General features: G+C 43.0%; 1 protein-coding gene across 1 annotated transcript in view; it reads right to left on the minus strand.

Moving 5' to 3' along the window:
- Positions 1 to 18795, minus strand: part of STK32C (serine/threonine kinase 32C) — a 1425916-nt gene that overhangs the window by 217648 nt on the left and 1189473 nt on the right. The window contains exon 5 of the mRNA XM_069239751.1: positions 6144 to 6181. Coding sequence (XP_069095852.1) covers positions 6144 to 6181 — 38 coding nt within the window. The remainder of the gene's footprint in view (positions 1 to 6143; positions 6182 to 18795) is intronic.

Raw genomic sequence — 18795 nt, forward strand, 5'->3', positions numbered from 1 at the left:
GTCTGTAGTTATTTCCTTAATTTCGGATGAGCATTGCAGAGCCTAGCCTTAAAGGATGTTTTCACTGATGAACCCAACAGGAGCTCCTTGGAAGTGGATGTCTTTCCTCATTATGTCTTCCAGATGTAAAAACATATTTATGATTTATCAATGTTATGTGTGAGCAATTTATACTTTAGCAGACTTAAGTCCATGAAGGTCTTGGGATGAATGAATAACACAAAAGCTGATGGAGGGATGCTTGCGATTTGGCTGACCACAATAGTTTGGCCCCAGCCATAGTCTTGACAATGCTCCAACAGGAACAGTCCAGCCTGAACTGCCACGCCAGGTTGTCCCTGAACTGCAACACAAAATCTCAAGTCCAGTTTTACCTTGATTAGGGCTCTTCCGTTGGGTGTAGCTTGGTTCCATTGGAACAGCGAGCACAGGACCTACATTTGGGCATAACCTTGGACACTTACGCCCTGATTGATACTTTCTGACGTAAACTGGCGTTAGCACAGTTTTGCGTCAAAAAGTATAGCGCAGGCTAGTGCCATTCCAGAGCACCAGCCGTGCGCCATCTCTAAGGTATGGCGCAAGCCGGCACTAAGGCCCGGTTAGCGTCAAAATACATGACGCTGTTTATTTTTCATCCTTGGCGTGGTCTCCCTTTACTTTTTGCCTCTGCTTCCCAGGTTGTTGATGTTTGCTGGACTCTGTTTTTGCTGCTTTTGTTAGTCTGGGCACTTTACCACTGCTAACCAGTGCTAAAGTGTTCCTATACAAAATGTGTATGTAATTGGTTCATCCATGATTGGCATATTTGATTTACTGGTAAGACTCTAGTACAGTGCACTAGGCCCAGGGCCTGTAAATCAAATGCTACTAGTGGGACTGCAGCACTGGTTGTGCCACCCGCAATAGGTGTTCTGTAAACATGGCTCAGACCTGCCACTGCAGTGTCTGTGTGTGCAGTTTTAAACTGCCAATACGACTTGACAAGTGTACCCACTTGCCAGGCCTAAACCTTCCCTTTTCTTACATGTAAGACAGCCCTAAGGTAGGCCCTTGGTAGCCCCATGGGCACGGTGCAGTATATGTTTAAGGTAGGACATATACTAATGTGTTTTATATGTCCTGACAGTGAAAAACTGCTAAATTCGGTTTTCACTGTTGCAAGGCCTATCCCTCTCATAGGTTAACTCAACTGTTAACATGGGGGCTGCCTTTAAATATGATTAAGGTGTAGATTCCCTTTGGGAGTGGATAGAGATGTGGAGTTTGGGGTCACTGAGCTTACAATTTAAAAATACATCTGTTAGTAAAGATGATTTTAAGATTGTGTGTTTGAAAATGCCACTTTTGGAAAGTGAGCATTTTCTTGCTTAAACCATTCTGTGACTCTTCCTGTTTGTGGATTCTCTGTCTGGGACAGTTTGACAGTTGGGCTGTTTGCACCTCTCTCTAGACAGTGACACAAAGGGAGCAGGGGTGTAGCCTGCATATCCTGATGAGCCATATGTGCTAGGGGGGAGGGGAAAAGTGGCCATTCACACCTGAAAGGGCTGTGCCTGTCCTCACACAATGCAGTCGCCAACCCCCTGGTATGTGCCTGGGGCCTGGCCTGGGCAAGGCAGGATTTCACAAACAAAAGAGACTTTTCTTTGAAGTAAGCCTACTTCAAAGCGCAAAATAGGTATAAGAAAGGCACCCAAAACCACAGACTTGAGATCACTTCTGGAAACCAAGAGGAACCTCTGCCTTGAGAAGAGCTGAAGAGCTGAGGAAGAGGAGCTGCACTGCCTGTGACTGTGCTTTGTGGAGCTATCCTGCAGTTGCTGCTTCTGCCTGTGCAAGAGGACAAAGACTGGGCTTTGTGTGCCTTCCTGCTTGTGAAGAACTCTCCAAGGGCTTGAAACTGAACTTGCCTCCTGTTGTTGAAGTCTCATGGACAGCAAAGACTTCTCTCTGCCAGCACCTGGAGCCTCTGCTGAGACTCCTGCCCTGTCAAGGGGTGCCCCACCCAGTTCCTAGGCCCTTGAAAGGAGAAGCTGGCAGGCCACGTTTAAGAAATCCACGCACAGGCCGCCATGCGGGGAAATATTCAACGCAACCTCCGGAAAAAGAACCTGCAGCGTGGCTGGGAGATCGACGCATGCAGCTGGGGAAGAACGTGCAGCATCGCTGATGGAGGCTGGTGAAATCGCAAGCCACACTGTGTGGTTTTTGAATCACTGTGGGGCAGGATTTCTGACACAAACATCGCTGGGCGCGTAAAAACGACGCAAAGCCTGCACGGACCCGAGAATGTTAGTCCGGCTCAACGCATCGCTCTCCTATGGAGAGAGGAAACGATGCACGCCAACCCGACTGAAGGAGAAACACTGCACTGTCTCGCTCGTGAGTGATATCGATGCATCGCAAGCTTCTTTCGACGCACACTCGCCCGTGTGGGGTTATTTTTGAAGCGACCCAGGTACATTTTCATGCTAACAGGGTAGACTCTTTTTGCTTTTTAATTACTAACTTGTCTTGTGTATGTTGGATTTTTGTCATTTTGGTCTTGTTTTGTTTAGATTAATATTCCCTATTTTTCAAAACCTATGTTGTGTAATTTTGTAGTGTTTTCATTAAGTTACTGTGGGGCATATTTATACTCTGTTTGTGCCGAATTTGCGTAAACAAATTTGACGCAAATTTGGCGCAAACCTAACACCATATTTATACTGTGACGCCCGACCCCGCAAATGTCAAAATTCCTCTGTGTGCGTCATTTTCCGGATGCGGGAAACTGCCTTGGTTAATGACATGCAAGGTAGGCGTTCCCATCCCAAAAATGACTTTAAGGCCTGCGCGCCTTATTTATACTCTGCGTCACTTTGATGCACAGGAGGGGGCGGGCCTTAAAAAATGGCACACAGCCTGATGTGCACTGTTTTTTAACGCCTGGGTGAGGGCAGGCGTTAAGGGGCCTGTGGGTTCACTTCCATGGTCTCTGACCATGGAAGCAGTCCAGAGGTGCCCTTCCCTGCCCGCAGGGACACCCCCTGCCACCCTCGCCACCCCTGGAGGACCCATGGATGGGGGGACCCATCCGAGGTAAGTACAGGTAAGTAGAGGTAAGGATACTTTTTTTATTTTTTTAAAGTGGCATAGGGGGGCCTAACTTGGGCCCCCCTACATGCCTCTGTGCTCAATGGCCATGCCCAGGGGACAGTGGTCCCCTGGGCGTGGCCATTGGTCAAGGGGGCATGACCCCTGTCTTTGCTAAGACAGGAGTCATTTCAATGGGGGTTGTGTGTCAAGAAATTTGCTAGTCCGGTTAGAGGCATGATTTTTGGCTCTAACCTGACTTGCACCATTTTTTGACGCACACCCCAATTTTTCCCTACGCTGGCGCTGCCTGGTTAGAGTCCTTTTTGTTTTTTACTCTGACCAGCCCGCAGCATTAGCTAACGCCAATTCATAAATAAGGTGCCCGCCTGGCGCGTAGGAATGGCGTTAGCCGGCAGTGAATTTTTTTACGCAAACCAGCGCCAGCGCTGGTTTGCATCAAAAAGTATAAATATGGGCCTGTGTGTATTGGTACAAATACTTTACAACTAGCACTCTGAAGTTAAGCCTGCCTGCTCATGCCAAGCTACCAAGGGCGCGAGCGGGGGTTAGCTGAGGGTGATTCTCTTTTACTCCGACTAGAGTGAGGCTCCTTGCTTGGACAGGGTAACCTGACTGACAACCAAAGACCACATTTCTAACAGATGCTAACCGGGTGGGGGAGGCGTAGGGAGAACTGAAGGTTGTGTGTGAAAGGATGGCGCTAGTCAGGTTAGAGTCAAAATAAGGACTCTAACCTAATTAGCACCATTGTTGGAAGCACAACCCCCATGGACATGACTTCTTTCTAAGTAAAGACAGGAGTCATGCCCCCCAGCCCAAGGACATTCTCTCATGTAATTGTCTTATTTGTCTAGTCTGGTGCTTGTTCTTCATTGATGCACGTTTGGGCAAAACTATTGTTAACCTTGCACCATTTGATCACTTATGCAGGTTTTTATATAATATTTTTCAAAAATATGTTTAGGATAGAACAGACTTTTTTAATACACTCTACGTGGCATATTGTTTCATTTACTTTATATCTTTTACTGATGGTGAATTGATCGTACCCTATTTCCTAACCCTTGGTGGAAATTCAATGATGTAGGAGTAATTTTGGTAATTCTGCGTTACTCTTTGATGCAGAGTTACCAATAGCTACACAATTACTCCCCCTTGCAGAATTATGAGTAATGTGTGGAAAACAGTCCTAAGATGAGTGCACATTTAGCAAGCGCCAGTGGCCACTCACATGCACTATTTGTTTTCTACTGCACTTAACATTGTTTATTCATGCAAAATGCTTTCTTGTGCCCATTTTGGATGTGAGGGTGCACCTTGCATTAAGAAAATATCACTCTGGCCATGATTTAAGAGGGCATAGCACTACTTTAGCGCTGCCTTAGCGTCATTTTGTTTACGCTAAGGCGGCGCTAAGGTGGCCTTTCCCCTGCACTTTATTTACAAAGTGGCTCAACGCATGGATTGCCCTACTTTGTAACCCTTTGTGCTAAGAAATCTAAGAGATTTCTTTGTGGCATATTTTTGGCACTTTTAACACCTGCTCAGAGCAGGCATTGAAAAGGGGCACACCATTGTTTATAATGGGCCCCTATGTACTCTTCAGGGTTAGTGCCAAACTTTTGGTGCTAATCCTGAACAGTACATCAATAGCATCAAAAAATGTGATGCTATTGCACCCTACCCTGCGCCCTGCTGCGCCGTATCTTACATACGGCACACACATGGTGGCGGTAGGGGGGCGCTAAGGGGCACAAGGAAAGTGGTGCTGTACTGGGTGCAGCACCACTTTCCTTAAATCTGCCCCTGAATATCTGTAGCAAGTTGGAGGAACATCCTACCCCAAGAGTATTTTTAGCAAACCTGTGCCCGCTATTTGTGTTCTGTTGCATTTAGTGCAATTTCTTAGTGGAAAACACATCCCTGCACCGCTTTTGGATGCTGAGGGGCATTTTTGCACTACGAAATATTGCTAACTGCAGAATTACTATTCTTGTATAATCCAAGCTTAATATTGTGGAATTTTTATGTAATTCCACATGATTACGCTACACTGAATGACACAGGTTATGCTGACCCCTACTATTACATTCTGTAAATTTTTTCAACTTGTATATAAAGCATACCTCAATGATGCATTGTTGAGGTTAAAACTAATAAAAAGTCAAGCACCTGGAAGCCCCACAGAAGAAGAATTTGGTAACTATCGACAAGCCCATCTTAAACATGAGGGAACAAATAGGCCAACAACAAACTCAGATGGTCTATCAGAGAGATCACAAGATGGGCTGCATGAAAACTTAGGTTTTTGTTTTTGTACATTCTGATGGTTCCGGAGCTTTGGCCACATTACCCTGTAAAGATGAGTGTTGCAGCCTCCTATGGGAAGAAAGAAACACACATATTCTGGTCCAGCAGCAACATCTTGTGATCAAAGTACGCTTCTTAAACACACAAAGCTCCTGTTGTAGTGAAACTATAATGACTGGTAATGAGCAATGGATTGTCATGCAATATGGTATGATGTACAATCATATGTAAGCCTTGGGTTTTAATCTGTGAAGATGAACAGTTGTGGTCTCACTTATACACACATTGGGTGTGTCCTGTTGTAGGAGGGTCGTTCCAGGATCTTTCCAGGCATTGACCATGTCCATATCCAAGCAAGAGACCCCGTCTAAGTCAGGCCTTTAAAGCCTATCATATAACACTATTTTAATTGTACTTAATGTTTTGCATCTACACATCACTTATCTTAAGTGTAAATATTACATATGACTATAACTTAGAGCTGTCTGTTTATCTGGTGTACAGAAGAACACTATTGATTTGTTCATCTGTTAAATAAGATTACCATGTTGGAAGAACTGCTGCCGTATTGATATAAGCATGTTAAATGTTTTACATGTTTAAATTAAAAAACACCAACTTTAGCGGGTCATATGTAAGGATGAGAGTTATTTCGACCCACCTTTGTAAATAGTTGAGTAATATATTTCATTGCAAATCATCAATGAAAAAAATAAAATTAATTTTCTTACCTTTTTCATCAAGAAGAATATTGTCAGGTTTTACATCCCTACAAAAATGAAAGAAGAAAATGTGCTTACATGAACGCCTTTTTTATGACATTTAGTGACAGAAATACTAAACGTTAAACGGTTTGGATGGATTGTTACTGTAGTTTGGGTTCATAAAGAAAACTAAGTTCCTGACTTAGAGATGGTTCAGAATAGGACTTTCTTCCGAAAATGACGGACAGTCTGTCAGCCCAGTGAGCGGCTGACCTCATTCAGAGTGTATGGCATTGGTCTTGGGTCTTTTTAATCCCACAGCCCCTCATTAACAAAAAAGCCATTGGCATCACCCAGAATGAAAAACATATTTTTCACAATGATTCTATAAACGTGGCTGCTCCATACGTATTTAATGCTTAAACATTGCAGTTATGCTCCACTATCACTTTTTAGAAATGCACTCAAGCACATGATTGCCAAAATGCTATGGGCAGCCTAAAGTGCAAAAGTATCCACAGAGTCATCCTTTATCAGAATTAAGGAATGTGGAGATTGGGGTTATTGTGTGGCTTCTCACTCAAAGTATGTTATGAGGGATAGCCCACCACTTTGTTTTTTTCACTAAGAACAGGGCACTGTTTTCAGCATAATGCTCTTCTTGGCCACTTTCTGGCCGTGAGATCAATTCAGACACCACTGCGGTTGAAGCCCTCTTGTATATAGGAAGGCATGTTCCCTAACATCAGATCCGTTCTAGGCTCCACCATAAGGTAGACAAACAGCTACTACATTTGTAAAAGTTCCTCTAGTGCGCAGCAGACATGGGCACCTGCTTTTTCCATTTTGCTATTCCTGAAGGGGCCTCAGATGCCTGAGAAACCCCTTCTGTAATACAGATCATGCTGGGAAACATGTATCATCAGGATGATCTCAAGAGGGTATTTCCTCATTAGCATGGAAAGTGGTTCCATGCAAATGAAGAAAGAGTTTGCTTCAGGGCCCGCAAAGTAAAATAAACGAGGGTCCAGAGCTAAGTAGCCTTTCAGGATGCACGCTGACCGTGCACAGGATAGAGGTCGCATTCAGGTAGAGTCAATCACTGCACCCATCTGAGGGGCTTTCTCTTTCCATCTCTCAAATGCAGGACAGATTACCCCTGCGCAGTGAAATACAATGAACAGCTTTAAACAGCCAATCTGCCTTTCACTCAAGCACTTACCCAAGGGCAGGTGCAGGATTACAGTTGCTCTAGTGACAGTGCTTTGATCATGAGAGGCTGCGCTCACCCAGGCTGAGACAGGACCACCCAGTAAAGGTTTGCTTCTGTGCAGACCAAAGAAGTGAATCCTATCTGTAATGCGGGTCAACTCACTTAAGATCCTGCCAGAATTGTGGTCTGGCTTACTACCCAACATATGGTGGCTGGCCTGCCAGTGTTTCCAGCATAGCAGTGTCTAGGCAAGGACTCCATGAGAACCACAGCAGTCTTGCACAGAAAGACCTTTACATTTCTAGAACAGGCTGACTGCCATTTATAATGTGATTACTGGAAATGCAACTGCAGTTTAGGTATACACTTCCATTGCCCATATTTGTGATGACATTTCTCCCATGACCAGAAAGCATTCGTGGAATAGAAGTCATGTTTTTCCACAACGTTCTCCCCTCCCCCCCCCCCCCACAACAGTGGGGATCTCTCAATCTAGAGAACCGTCTATGCAGCTGTGACAGAAGTGTTTACTCAGAAAACATCAGCAGTCTGGCTAAGCTGCTGCAAAACTTTAAAAGAACCCCACAGCCCAAAGACCAGATGATCGAGTTGAATAATTACTTCGGCACAAAGGAATGGAAATAGCATTAAAGAAGCATTTCAAAGAATGCAATGACCTGGTAATTTTAACGGATTGAGCCAACTGTATATCATCCAATTTCCGAAACAGGTTAAAAACAAAACAGTCATTTCATTTCAGTGTTTCCCATTCTTTGTAAAGTCCAATTAATTGTATGAAGTATTTTAAGGAACACGAAATAGGTCTAATGGCACCAGTTACTGAACCCTAAGGCGGAACATGAAGACTAGAGGAAGACAGTATGCCTGGCGAGAGGTGTGCACGTCTTGTTTATGACTGCAGGTAAGGTGCGCATCTGTATCCTATGTTGTGCTGGGAACCCTCATCACTCAGGGAGAAACAGGTTGGCTTAAACGCAGGGCATTAAGTGGAATGAATAAAGTGTGTGTGGGGGTCTCTAAAAGGAGTGTGACTTATAAAAGAAGGGTGTGGCAGAAACACATGAAGTACATTTCTCTGATTTCCATAGTTTGCCACCCGGGCGGTATTTGGCTCCACTTTGAGCTTTCACTCCATCCAGATATATAACACAAAAACTGACACACATCTAACACCGTCCAGGACTATTAGCTTTGTCAAACGCTGTTAGCTATTTAGGACAAATGAGTAACAATGCCTTTGTTGTAAATAGTGAATATTGAAAAATGCTTTAGTTTTGAAATTGTGATACTATGGATTGAATATGATTGAGACATATGAAAGGGGTAGAGGTCTCGGTCACTCTTGTAATGTCTCTTAGATATGCACCCTATTTTCCTCTCTACATCTCCTCCATCTAATATGTTACACCTCATTTCTTTCCTCTTCAGCATCTTCTTTTTGCTCTCTCCTGAATGCAGTGTCATAAAGACCCTCAGCTATGACTCCCTTTTCAGACTAAATTAGCATGTCTACCGTTGGCCCACATACCTCGTCCTTATCTTTTGTAAGTGTTAATTTACCCAAACAATGAGCTTGATAATCACATAAGGTTACATAAACCTGATACCAGTTCCCTGATATCTATGTTTCAAAGTCAGACAGTTAATGCGCAAAGTAAACATGAAGTCTGAATCGAAGTACTTTTGCCATAATAGTTCATGCCTTTTATGTCTAGAACTAATATACTGGTTCATACTGGATATGTCTGGAACTAGGTAGAGAGTCCTTAATGTAAAGTAAATGTTAATGGTCAATCCTTTAAAAACCTCATGGAGTTGCTAACACGTCCTTTTATGATACTTTATTACACATCAGGACTCGTTTAGGCCAATGAATCTTTTGACCCAGTTGATAGACACCTTAGGACGAGATAGCTAATCAATATGTTAATCAATACATCAATAATGTCATTAATATTTACCACAACAATGCATTTCAGAGTCATTAATTAATTCAAGATTCTACCATGACTTTGCAGCCATGAATAACCACACCAGTTTAGTAGAATTTTATGAGTTTTATTCCCTATTAATTACAATCTAAGAGCAGATGCGTTAATCTCAAAACCAAGAAACATAATAGAATAATCACGATATGGCAACTTTGATAAGATTTCATTAAATCGAGAATCACAAACATCAGAACATAACACGGCGTGAACATAGATCAATTTAGCAGAATGTGAATAATGCGTCAGTTCAACAAAGCATAGATTCGGTCGTTTGTCTATTTGCGTCAATTTAGTGAACACCTGTCCGATCCACTGATTAGCATTAGCAGGTTGGGCTTCATGCAAAACAATTTAGAACACCAATTTGGAAAAACATCTAACTATGGTCTCTGTCAAAAGTAAGTAGTTGGTACCTAGAAAGGAAAAGCAAACAGACAAATCACAATTGCATTGTCATAATTACCCACCAGAGTTTAGGTCAGCACATGGGTTCAGTCTTCGTCTTCAGGACATCAGTCAAATCACCATCTGTCAGGCCTCAGCTCTGGGGCAAAAGGGGACTTCCCTCGTAAGGAGGTAAAGTGTAAAAATTGAAAATTCTGAGGGCGAGGATGGTAAAGTAAACCAACAAGTCACCAAACAGAGTGACAGAGTTTCTAGATAAAATCAATAGCATTCCTTAACCCACCTACATGACTCCCCGTGACATGGGTTTTTATCCCTTTTTCGTTGTACATTCCCCCAAATTTTTATTGGACATTTGTTATACCCCACTATCTTTAACCTATCAGAAAACACATTAGGTCACCTAACTCTTCACCCCATATTATTTTACAGACATTTTATTGGTCTCCATAATTGACGTCTTCAGAGGTGGCACGTCTGGTATGATTTCATCTTTCTGTAATTCTTCTCACATCTTTTAGTCAGTAGCTCCATTGTCTTCACCGGTTTGAATGACCTTGTACATTACATTAATCTACACTGTTTCATTTTGTTTTAACATTATTCTACAAGCAAGGAAAAGTTATGGGAACGGATCAAGCATGGTTACATTCGTCTTCTAGTTTGAAGAAAAAAAAACATACGGGGTCATGTCCTTTTGTGAGTCAGCACACTGCAAGATAGAAAAATACATTTAATATGAGAGCAAAGCAGCTAAGCTTCGGCTCATGCTAACTTAAGGCCTATGAAGATTTCAGCACAGATTCAACAACGTAATCATAGAATAAACTTATTTAAACATAATATAAACATTTTAGTCATCATTATTAGTCTACTTATACATTGGCGGCCACTCCCCGTGGTCACATTTCAGGTGCACATTTTAGCAAAATTACTATTACAGTTTCTATGCGGCATTATCACACATTAATTCATAAACATTTCATGTTAATATAGATTATATAAGCTACACTCTCTCAGTCCCTCCTCTGATGACGTTCGTCATCACACAAACCTTTGCCTTTCGACCTTTCACTTAATTTTTCACTTTACGTATAATGCGCATTTCAACATCTTGTCCTTTGTGTGAACTTTCCCAAATTTCATTAAACATTTTCTCCCTTTCATTTTCTTCGTTCCTTTTATTCCTTTTTGTCCAATTTCTTTTAATTTTGGCATTTATTTTGCATGCTCCCCATACTCCTAATAGACAGACCAGAACAATTAATAGACCCCCTAATATTTTTGCAAGTACCCCATTCCAAATGTTGCCAAACCAGCTCCCTACTCTGGCAATTCCTTTTCCCACTTTCTCCCATACTCCAGGTTCCTTCAAATCCTTCAAATCTGCACTATCTTTAGTTAGATTAGTAATCATACCTCTAATATTTTTACTATTGTCAGGTATATATGAGCAACAATGATGCTCATTGAGCATTTTGCAGACTCCGCCGCTCTTTGCTAAAAGAATGTCTAAAGCAAGCTGATTTTGAAGAGTCATAGCTCTTTCCGCAGCAAGTTCAGTATCCATCAGGAGTATAGCCCCTGTAAAATTTGTCAGCATGTTATCCACAATAGTAGACAACTTTTGAATCTTTATGGAGTTTAAGATAACCCCTACTGAAGGAATTATGGCTCCAAATATGTCTCCAACGACAGCAGCCGCTGTCTCTCGTTTTTGTCTAACATGTTGTAATTCAGACGTTTTAGGTATTTGCTTTAAGTCATCAATCTGGTAAATCTTTGGGAAAACTATTCCCAAATAACATGTCCTATACCATCTCTTAGGGAGACGGTAATAAGTATTAAGTCCACAGATATAATAGATCCCAGGGATCGCTGGATCCTGTCCATTTAACATGAATGTCCATTTACTCTGAAACAAAAACACATGCCTGCATTCACTCATTCCCACAAATAAAGTGTCATGTTCAGATTTTGGCCTATATATACAAAGCCTTCCTACATGTAATGCATCTATAGCTAATTTGCCTTGCTTTTTTATTGCGGTGTAAGCATAATCATTTGCATATGTGCATTTCTCTAGCCCCTTTTCTAATCTCTCTTTCAATGATTTGCGTCTATCATCAGTGTGATCTAAAAAGCTTTTCTCTACAGGTGTCAATAAGCAAGTCAGATTATTGCGGTATGCATAAGCTGTCCCAAATGTAAGCGTCGGTTCAAAGAAACCTCTAACTAATTTTATACTATGCTCCATAGCTAACTTGTTCAGAAATTCAATCACAGGCACAAAGGAAAACACAACATCCAAATTTGAATAAAAATATTGCACATGCTCTTGATTATAGATCTTGTTATTAGCAAACTACAACTTATCCTGTAGGTTAGTGGAAGACTATGATAGGTGACCCCTTCTTGCACTGATGAAGGAATCTTTGTGCAAACATAACATTTTTTCGCATCCATTGTTTCAACATACTCATTCAGCAAGTGATAGAAGACATTAGTAGAAAGTTCCCCCTTTGAGTTAGTTCCCTCATGCAAGTGTCTTGCATCCTGCTCAAACTTTTCCCACGGTGTTAGTGTTGTAGTCTCAGGTTTTGAAGCGTTGTTAGTTGCTTTCTTATCCAACCACGGCATTCCCACAATCACACCTACAATTATTATTGCACACACAATACCTAATATAAGACTTAACCAACCACACACCTTACCCTTTTTATTACTACCCCTATTATAAGCCATGTCTGTAAAGAATCATGTAGCAGAATAACAATCAACTTGAGGACAATATAAAACTCTCTCTCTCTCTGTGTATTTACAGTGTTTTACTCACTCCAGGACCCTTTTGTCAAATCAGGTTAGCAGCTTGTCATAATCGGGTTTTCAAAGTCAGTTCAGGTTATCAGTGTCACATCCGGTAGTTTATAAGTCTCCTTTTCAGCTTTTCAGCTTTCAATTTCAAATTTTAGTTCTAACAAAGTCTCTTTCTTTTATTTGTTTTCAGGTACCGTAGTATTGGCCTGGTACTTCTCGAACAAAACAGAATGCTAAGAATTCTTGTTGCCATTCAGATGTTGTTGCATATGCCCACTGCGTACCTTCTATTTGCAGTTCTCTTTCTTTTCAATCAGCGTTCGCCTTGCAATTCTCCTTCACTTAGGTCCTCTATTCGGGATGTATCAGTTTCTTCTTTTATTGTTTCACCTGGTACAACCCTTTCTTTCGCAGCCTGCTTCTCTGGCCAGTTATCTCCCTTATGCGTCTTTTTCCTGCTTGCCCTTTCAGGACGCTGAACAGCACCCTCCTCTTGTGCTATGGTGTTTTCTCTTGATGGACCTGCAACTGGCTCAGGGGATGCCGGTGTACTTTGATCTCTCTCTACTATTTCCCCTTCTTCTTCTGGGTCTGTAACGGGTTCAAGCTCTAACCCGTATCGGTCTGCTTCTGGGAGAACCTCTCCTTGATTTAGTTCTCCTGCTGCCTCTACTGAGATAGGCACATTGTCACCTCTCTCAAACTCGTTCACTGTTTGAGGGACTAGGCTGTTCTCAGTGGGCTCCCCTATAATCTCAGTTCCCTTTTGGCTATTTTCAGGCCCTGAGACTTCCTTCTCTGGAACTGCTGAGTCGGAAACTTCAAGTTCCTCATCAGCTGGACACGTTACCTTCTTTGTGTGACTGGCATGTATCCAGTTTGGAACGCCTGCACATTTCACAGCAGTTGTTGTTGTCAGTATTACTTGATATGGCCCCTTCCAGCGCGGCTCCAAACACAACTTTCTCACGTGCTTCTTGACAACCACCCAGTCACCGGCTTGCAGGGTGTGACCTGGATCACTGATCGGTGGCAATGTGTTGGCTTCTACCTGGTGAGAAAAAGAGTGAACCACATCAGCCAAACCTTTGCAGTAGTCCAACACCATATCATCTGTGATATTCACAAGAGCATTTGCAGGCACTACGGGTAGCCTCATAGCTCTACCCATAAGGATCTTGTGGGGTGATAGTCCTGTCTTCTTATCAGGGGTGTTCCTCATCAACATCAGCACTAAGGGCAATGCATCTGGCCATTTCATATTGGTAGCTGCGCACATCTTCGCCATTCTCGACTTCAAGGTACCATTCATTTGTTCTACTAGTCCTGATGCTTCAGGGCGGCAGCTACAATGCAGTTTCTGTTCAATATCTAATGCAGCACACAAGAGCTTAATCACCTCATTGTCGAAGTGTCTGCCCCTATCTGATTCTATAGAGACTGGAAACCCGAACCCAGGTATTTGTTCCATAAGCAGCAGCTATGCAACTGTGAGACTGTCGTTTCTACGTGTGGGTAAGCTTCAATCCAGTGGCTGAAAACACACACAACACCAATACGTACTTCAATCCTCCACAAACAGGCATTTCAATGAAATCCATTTGCATCTTGCTAAATGGACCGCCAGCTCTCCCTTTGTGGCTAAGAGTTACCATAGTCCCTTTCCCGGCATTCATCTGTTGACAGATGATCCACCTATGAAAAGTAACCTCTGCAGCATGTATGAATTTTGGGTTAAACCAGTCAATCTTGAATGACCTGATCATTGCATCTCTCCCAAGATGTGCCTGTCCATGATAAAGCCTCGCAAATTGTGACAAAAGACTATTTGGTAAAACCAGTTTCCCTTCCTCTGAGACCCACAAGTCTTCAGCTCTTTGTACGCATTGCATTCTCTGCCAGGAGCGTTTTTCCTCTTTGCTAGCACGACCCTGTAGTGTTTTTAGCTCATCTAGGGCCAGATGTACGAAGCCGTTTGCATGTCGCAAATTGTGAAAAACGCAGTTTGTGCCATGCAAACGGCCTCACGCGATGCTCATTCCCAAATTGCGAGTCGGTACCGACTCGCAATTTGGGAATGCGACTCGCAAATAGGAAGGGGTGTTCCCTTCCTATTTGCGACCCGCATCGCAATTCAGAGTTGCTTTGTGACGGCGAACGCGGTCGCAAACCAACTCGCAGTTATCACCAGTGTCACACTGGTGGTAACTCATTCGCAAAAGGCTTTGTGAATGTCGACACAAATATTTTTTCAGAGCAGGCAGTGGTCTTATGGACCACTGCCTACTCTGAAAAAAACTAAACCAAATGGTTTCGTTTTTTTTTTCATTTTGCAACTCGTTTCCCTTTAAGGAAAACGGGCTGCAAAATGAAAAAAAAACTGCTTTATTAAAAGGCAGTCACAGACATGGAGGTCTGCTGACTACAGCAGGCCACCATCCCTGTGAGTGCAGGGACTCACTATGGGGTCGCAAAATGCGACCCACCTCATGAATATTGATTAGGTGGGTCTTTGCGACCCCATAGCGAGTCGCAGTCGGTGTCTGAGACACCGTACTGCATCCGGATTTGCGATTCGGAAATTGCGAGTCACACCGACTCGCAATTTCCGGATCGCAAATCCGGACCTTCCTACATCTGGCCCCTAGTGTATCAACCACCCTTAATGCAAGGTTCAAACATTTCGGTTTGCGTTAACAATTCCCACTGATCCTTGAACGATATACAGTTCAATGCACAAAACCATGTGACTTGATCTGCATAGCCGTTTCCCATGGAGTCAAAGTCTTGTGACCAAACATGAGCATTGAATTTCACCACGGCAATTTCAAGAGGTAACTGAATCGCATGTAACAAATCCTTAATTTGCTCACCATTTTTCACAGGAGAACCAGAAGAGGTCATGAAACCTCTCTCTGACCTCAATTGGCCAAAATCATGTACAATTCCACATCCGTATCTGCTGTCAGTATAGCTAGTGACTCTCAGATTCTCAGCTGCATGGCATGCCTTAGTAAGGGCAATTAACTCTGCCACTTGTGCGGAATATACTCTCTCGAGCCAGGAAGCTTCAATGATACCAGCTATGGTACACACAGCGTAACCGGCTCTCAGCATTCCGAGTGAGACTCTCAAACAGGATCCATCAACAAAGCTAATGCAGTCATTTTCTTTTAACTGCGTATCTTGAATATCAGGTCGGGGCTTGGTACATAGTTCTGTTACCTCAAGACAATCATGCTCCACATCCTCTTCATTATTAATCTCGGTACTTTCAACAGGAAGTAGAGTTGCTGGGTTTAATACAGTACATGGCTTCAGTGAAACATTAGGCGACCCCAAAATAGTTGTCTCATGTCATGTGCTGAGTTTTGGTTCGAGTCAACAGAATTTCAACTGAATGTGGAACCATTACTGTTAAGGGATGTCCCATCACTATGCCTTCACACTGCATGAGGCTTTGACCAACTGCTGCAACTGCGCGCAAACAACCCGGTAAGGCTGCTGCGACGGGATCCAAGGTAGCTGAAAAATATGCTACAGGGCGGCTTGCACCTCCATGGACCTGTGTTAAGACAGACAAAGAACAAGCATCACGTTCATGACAAAACAGTAGAAAAGGCTTCGTGTAATCAGGCATACCCAAAGCTGGTGCCCTGCACATGCACTCTCTCAATTCCATAAATGACTCAAGCTCTTCTTTGGATAGGGTTATGGTATATGGTTCATCCTTAATCTCTTTGCCTCACAGCTTTATCAATGGTTTAGAGATAATTGAGAAGTTGGGTATCCACTGGCAACAGTAGCCCACCATTCCCAAAAACATCCTGACATCTCTCTTTGTTGTCGGGGGGTTCATATGCAGAATAGCTGTCACTCTTTCCTTCTATATTCTCCTGGACCCTCTCTCAATCAAGTGTCCTAAGTATTTCACCTCTTTCTGACAGTACTGCAGCTTCTTTGGCAACACTTTATGTCCATTCTTTCCAAAATGATTCAATAAGGCAATTGTGTCATACTTACAGTCATCTTTTGTCCTGGACGCAATCAGCAAGTCGTCAATGTACTGCACTAGAGTCGAATTGAAAGGCAGTACTAGGGACTATATCTGATTGAAGATGGACGGTGACTCAGAAAATCCTTGAGGAATTCTGCACCAACTGTACACCTTGTCCAGGAATTTGAAACTGAATAAAAAATGGCTGTCCTCATGAAGAGGCACCGAAAAGAAGGCTTGTGACAAGTCTACAACGGTGAACCGTTCAGCATCACATGGAACCTGAAACATGATCACTGCTGGGTTTGGCACTATGGGGCATCACTTCACCACAATCTCATTTATTTTTCTCAAATCCTGCACAATTCGAACCTTCCCACAAGGCTTTTTCAAACCCATTATCGGTGAATTACATGGGCTGCTCAATACCTCCTTCAGGACTCCCTGTTTTACAAAGTCTGCAATTATTTGCGACACCTGAATAAGGACATCTTGTGCCATGTGGTACTGCAGCACCTGGGGAAACACTGCATTTGGTTTCACTTGAACTTGAACTGGTTCCACTCCTTTTATCAGTCCCACTTCCTTTCCTGTCAAATCCCACACTTTCTCCGTCACTGTCCCCTGTAATTCAGCAGGTAAGTCAGTTACTGTAAGCATCGGGAATAAAGTTATCAAAGGGTAATCTTAATTTGTGGTTTCTGCTTCTAACTCTGAGAACTGACCATCATCCCCTTCATCATCACTGTTTGTCTGCTCCTCAATTCCATCATTGGAACAAGTAATCGAACATTTCGTCTTACACAGTAAGTCTCTTCCCAGTAGGGACACAGGACTCGAATCACAGACTACAAACTTATGTAGTCCCTGGAAGTTGCCAATCTCAACTTGCACCGGATCTGTAATTCGATTTGTCAAGTACTGGTTTGCTACTCCGACCACTCTTATGGCACGCCCCGAAAGTGGCAATTTTGGAACCTCTGCACTCCTGACTGTGGAGCGTGTAGCTCCAGTATCAACCAAGAATAAAACCTTGTGACCCATTACCTTTCCCTCTACATAGGGTCCCCTCTGATCTACTTCTAGGGACGCTGCAAGTCTGCACTCTTCACTGTCTGAACTGTCATCCGACCATTCTTCATTCATTCCATCTTCACCACGCAATGGGAATTGCTGTACTGTATTATTTTGGCTCATCACTTGACCTGTGACCTGCTGAGGAAGCATCACCTGTTGCTGTCCCATTGGAGCTAATGGTAATTGCATTTGCTGTCTAGGTACCATGGGAACCTGCTGTTGTACTTGCTGCATTTGCACTGGCTGAACACGCAGCATTTGCATTTGCTGCATAGGCTGTAGCCCTTGCATCTGAACCATGTTATTTTGGAAGTTCGGATTTTGACTTCTCAATTTTGGACCTCTCATATTTTGTAATGTACCGACATTAGTGCTTTGTTGAACGACATCATCCTGCACCACATTTGGGCATTCCCGCTTCCAATGCCCAACGCATTGCACGCGTGACATGGAGACATCTTTTTCATCCCTTGTACGTCATTTTGAATCACCACAGTGTTAAGTCTGGACCACGATTTACAAAACTTCGACCTCGACCTCTCGGTTGTGCCTGAAACACACCATTCCCTTGCGGTTGCTGCTGTATCATCTGCTGAATTCCATTTCCCTGCATTCCTGCCTGCACAGCCCTTATCTGCATCACTTTTTCCTTCAGTTTTCTCTGCTTTAACTCAATCTCGTCACTACAGTACTTTGCGTACTGCAACACTTCATCAATCGGCTTCGCTTGCCAACAGATCAAATGATTCTTAATCATCTGGCTAACCTCTGGCCTTAGCCCTTCAACAAATCTGAACACAAGATGGTTCATGTCCTTTGGCTCAATAGTTTCAGTACCACTGTAATGTTTGAATGCTTTTAACAACCTCTCATAATAAGCATGTATCGATTCTTTAACCTCCTGTGAGGTCCGGTCGATTTTCTGCCAATAAGTCACTATCGGCAACACTTTCTGCTTCAAAAACTCAATTACTTTATGATAGTACGTCATCACCGCCTCAGAGGGTGCTCCGGTCACGTTATCCCTTCCCGGCTCCTGCGTTGGCCAATCTACCCCTCTCTTGCACTCAAGCCATAAGTCGGGCGGAACAATGAACTCAAACAAGGTATTCAGATCTTCCTAGAGACACTTCGCAAGCTTCACAAACCCATCTGTTT

Source organism: Pleurodeles waltl, chromosome 6 (assembly GCF_031143425.1).
Source record: "Pleurodeles waltl isolate 20211129_DDA chromosome 6, aPleWal1.hap1.20221129, whole genome shotgun sequence".
Classification (NCBI taxonomy): Eukaryota; Metazoa; Chordata; class Amphibia; order Caudata; family Salamandridae; genus Pleurodeles; species Pleurodeles waltl.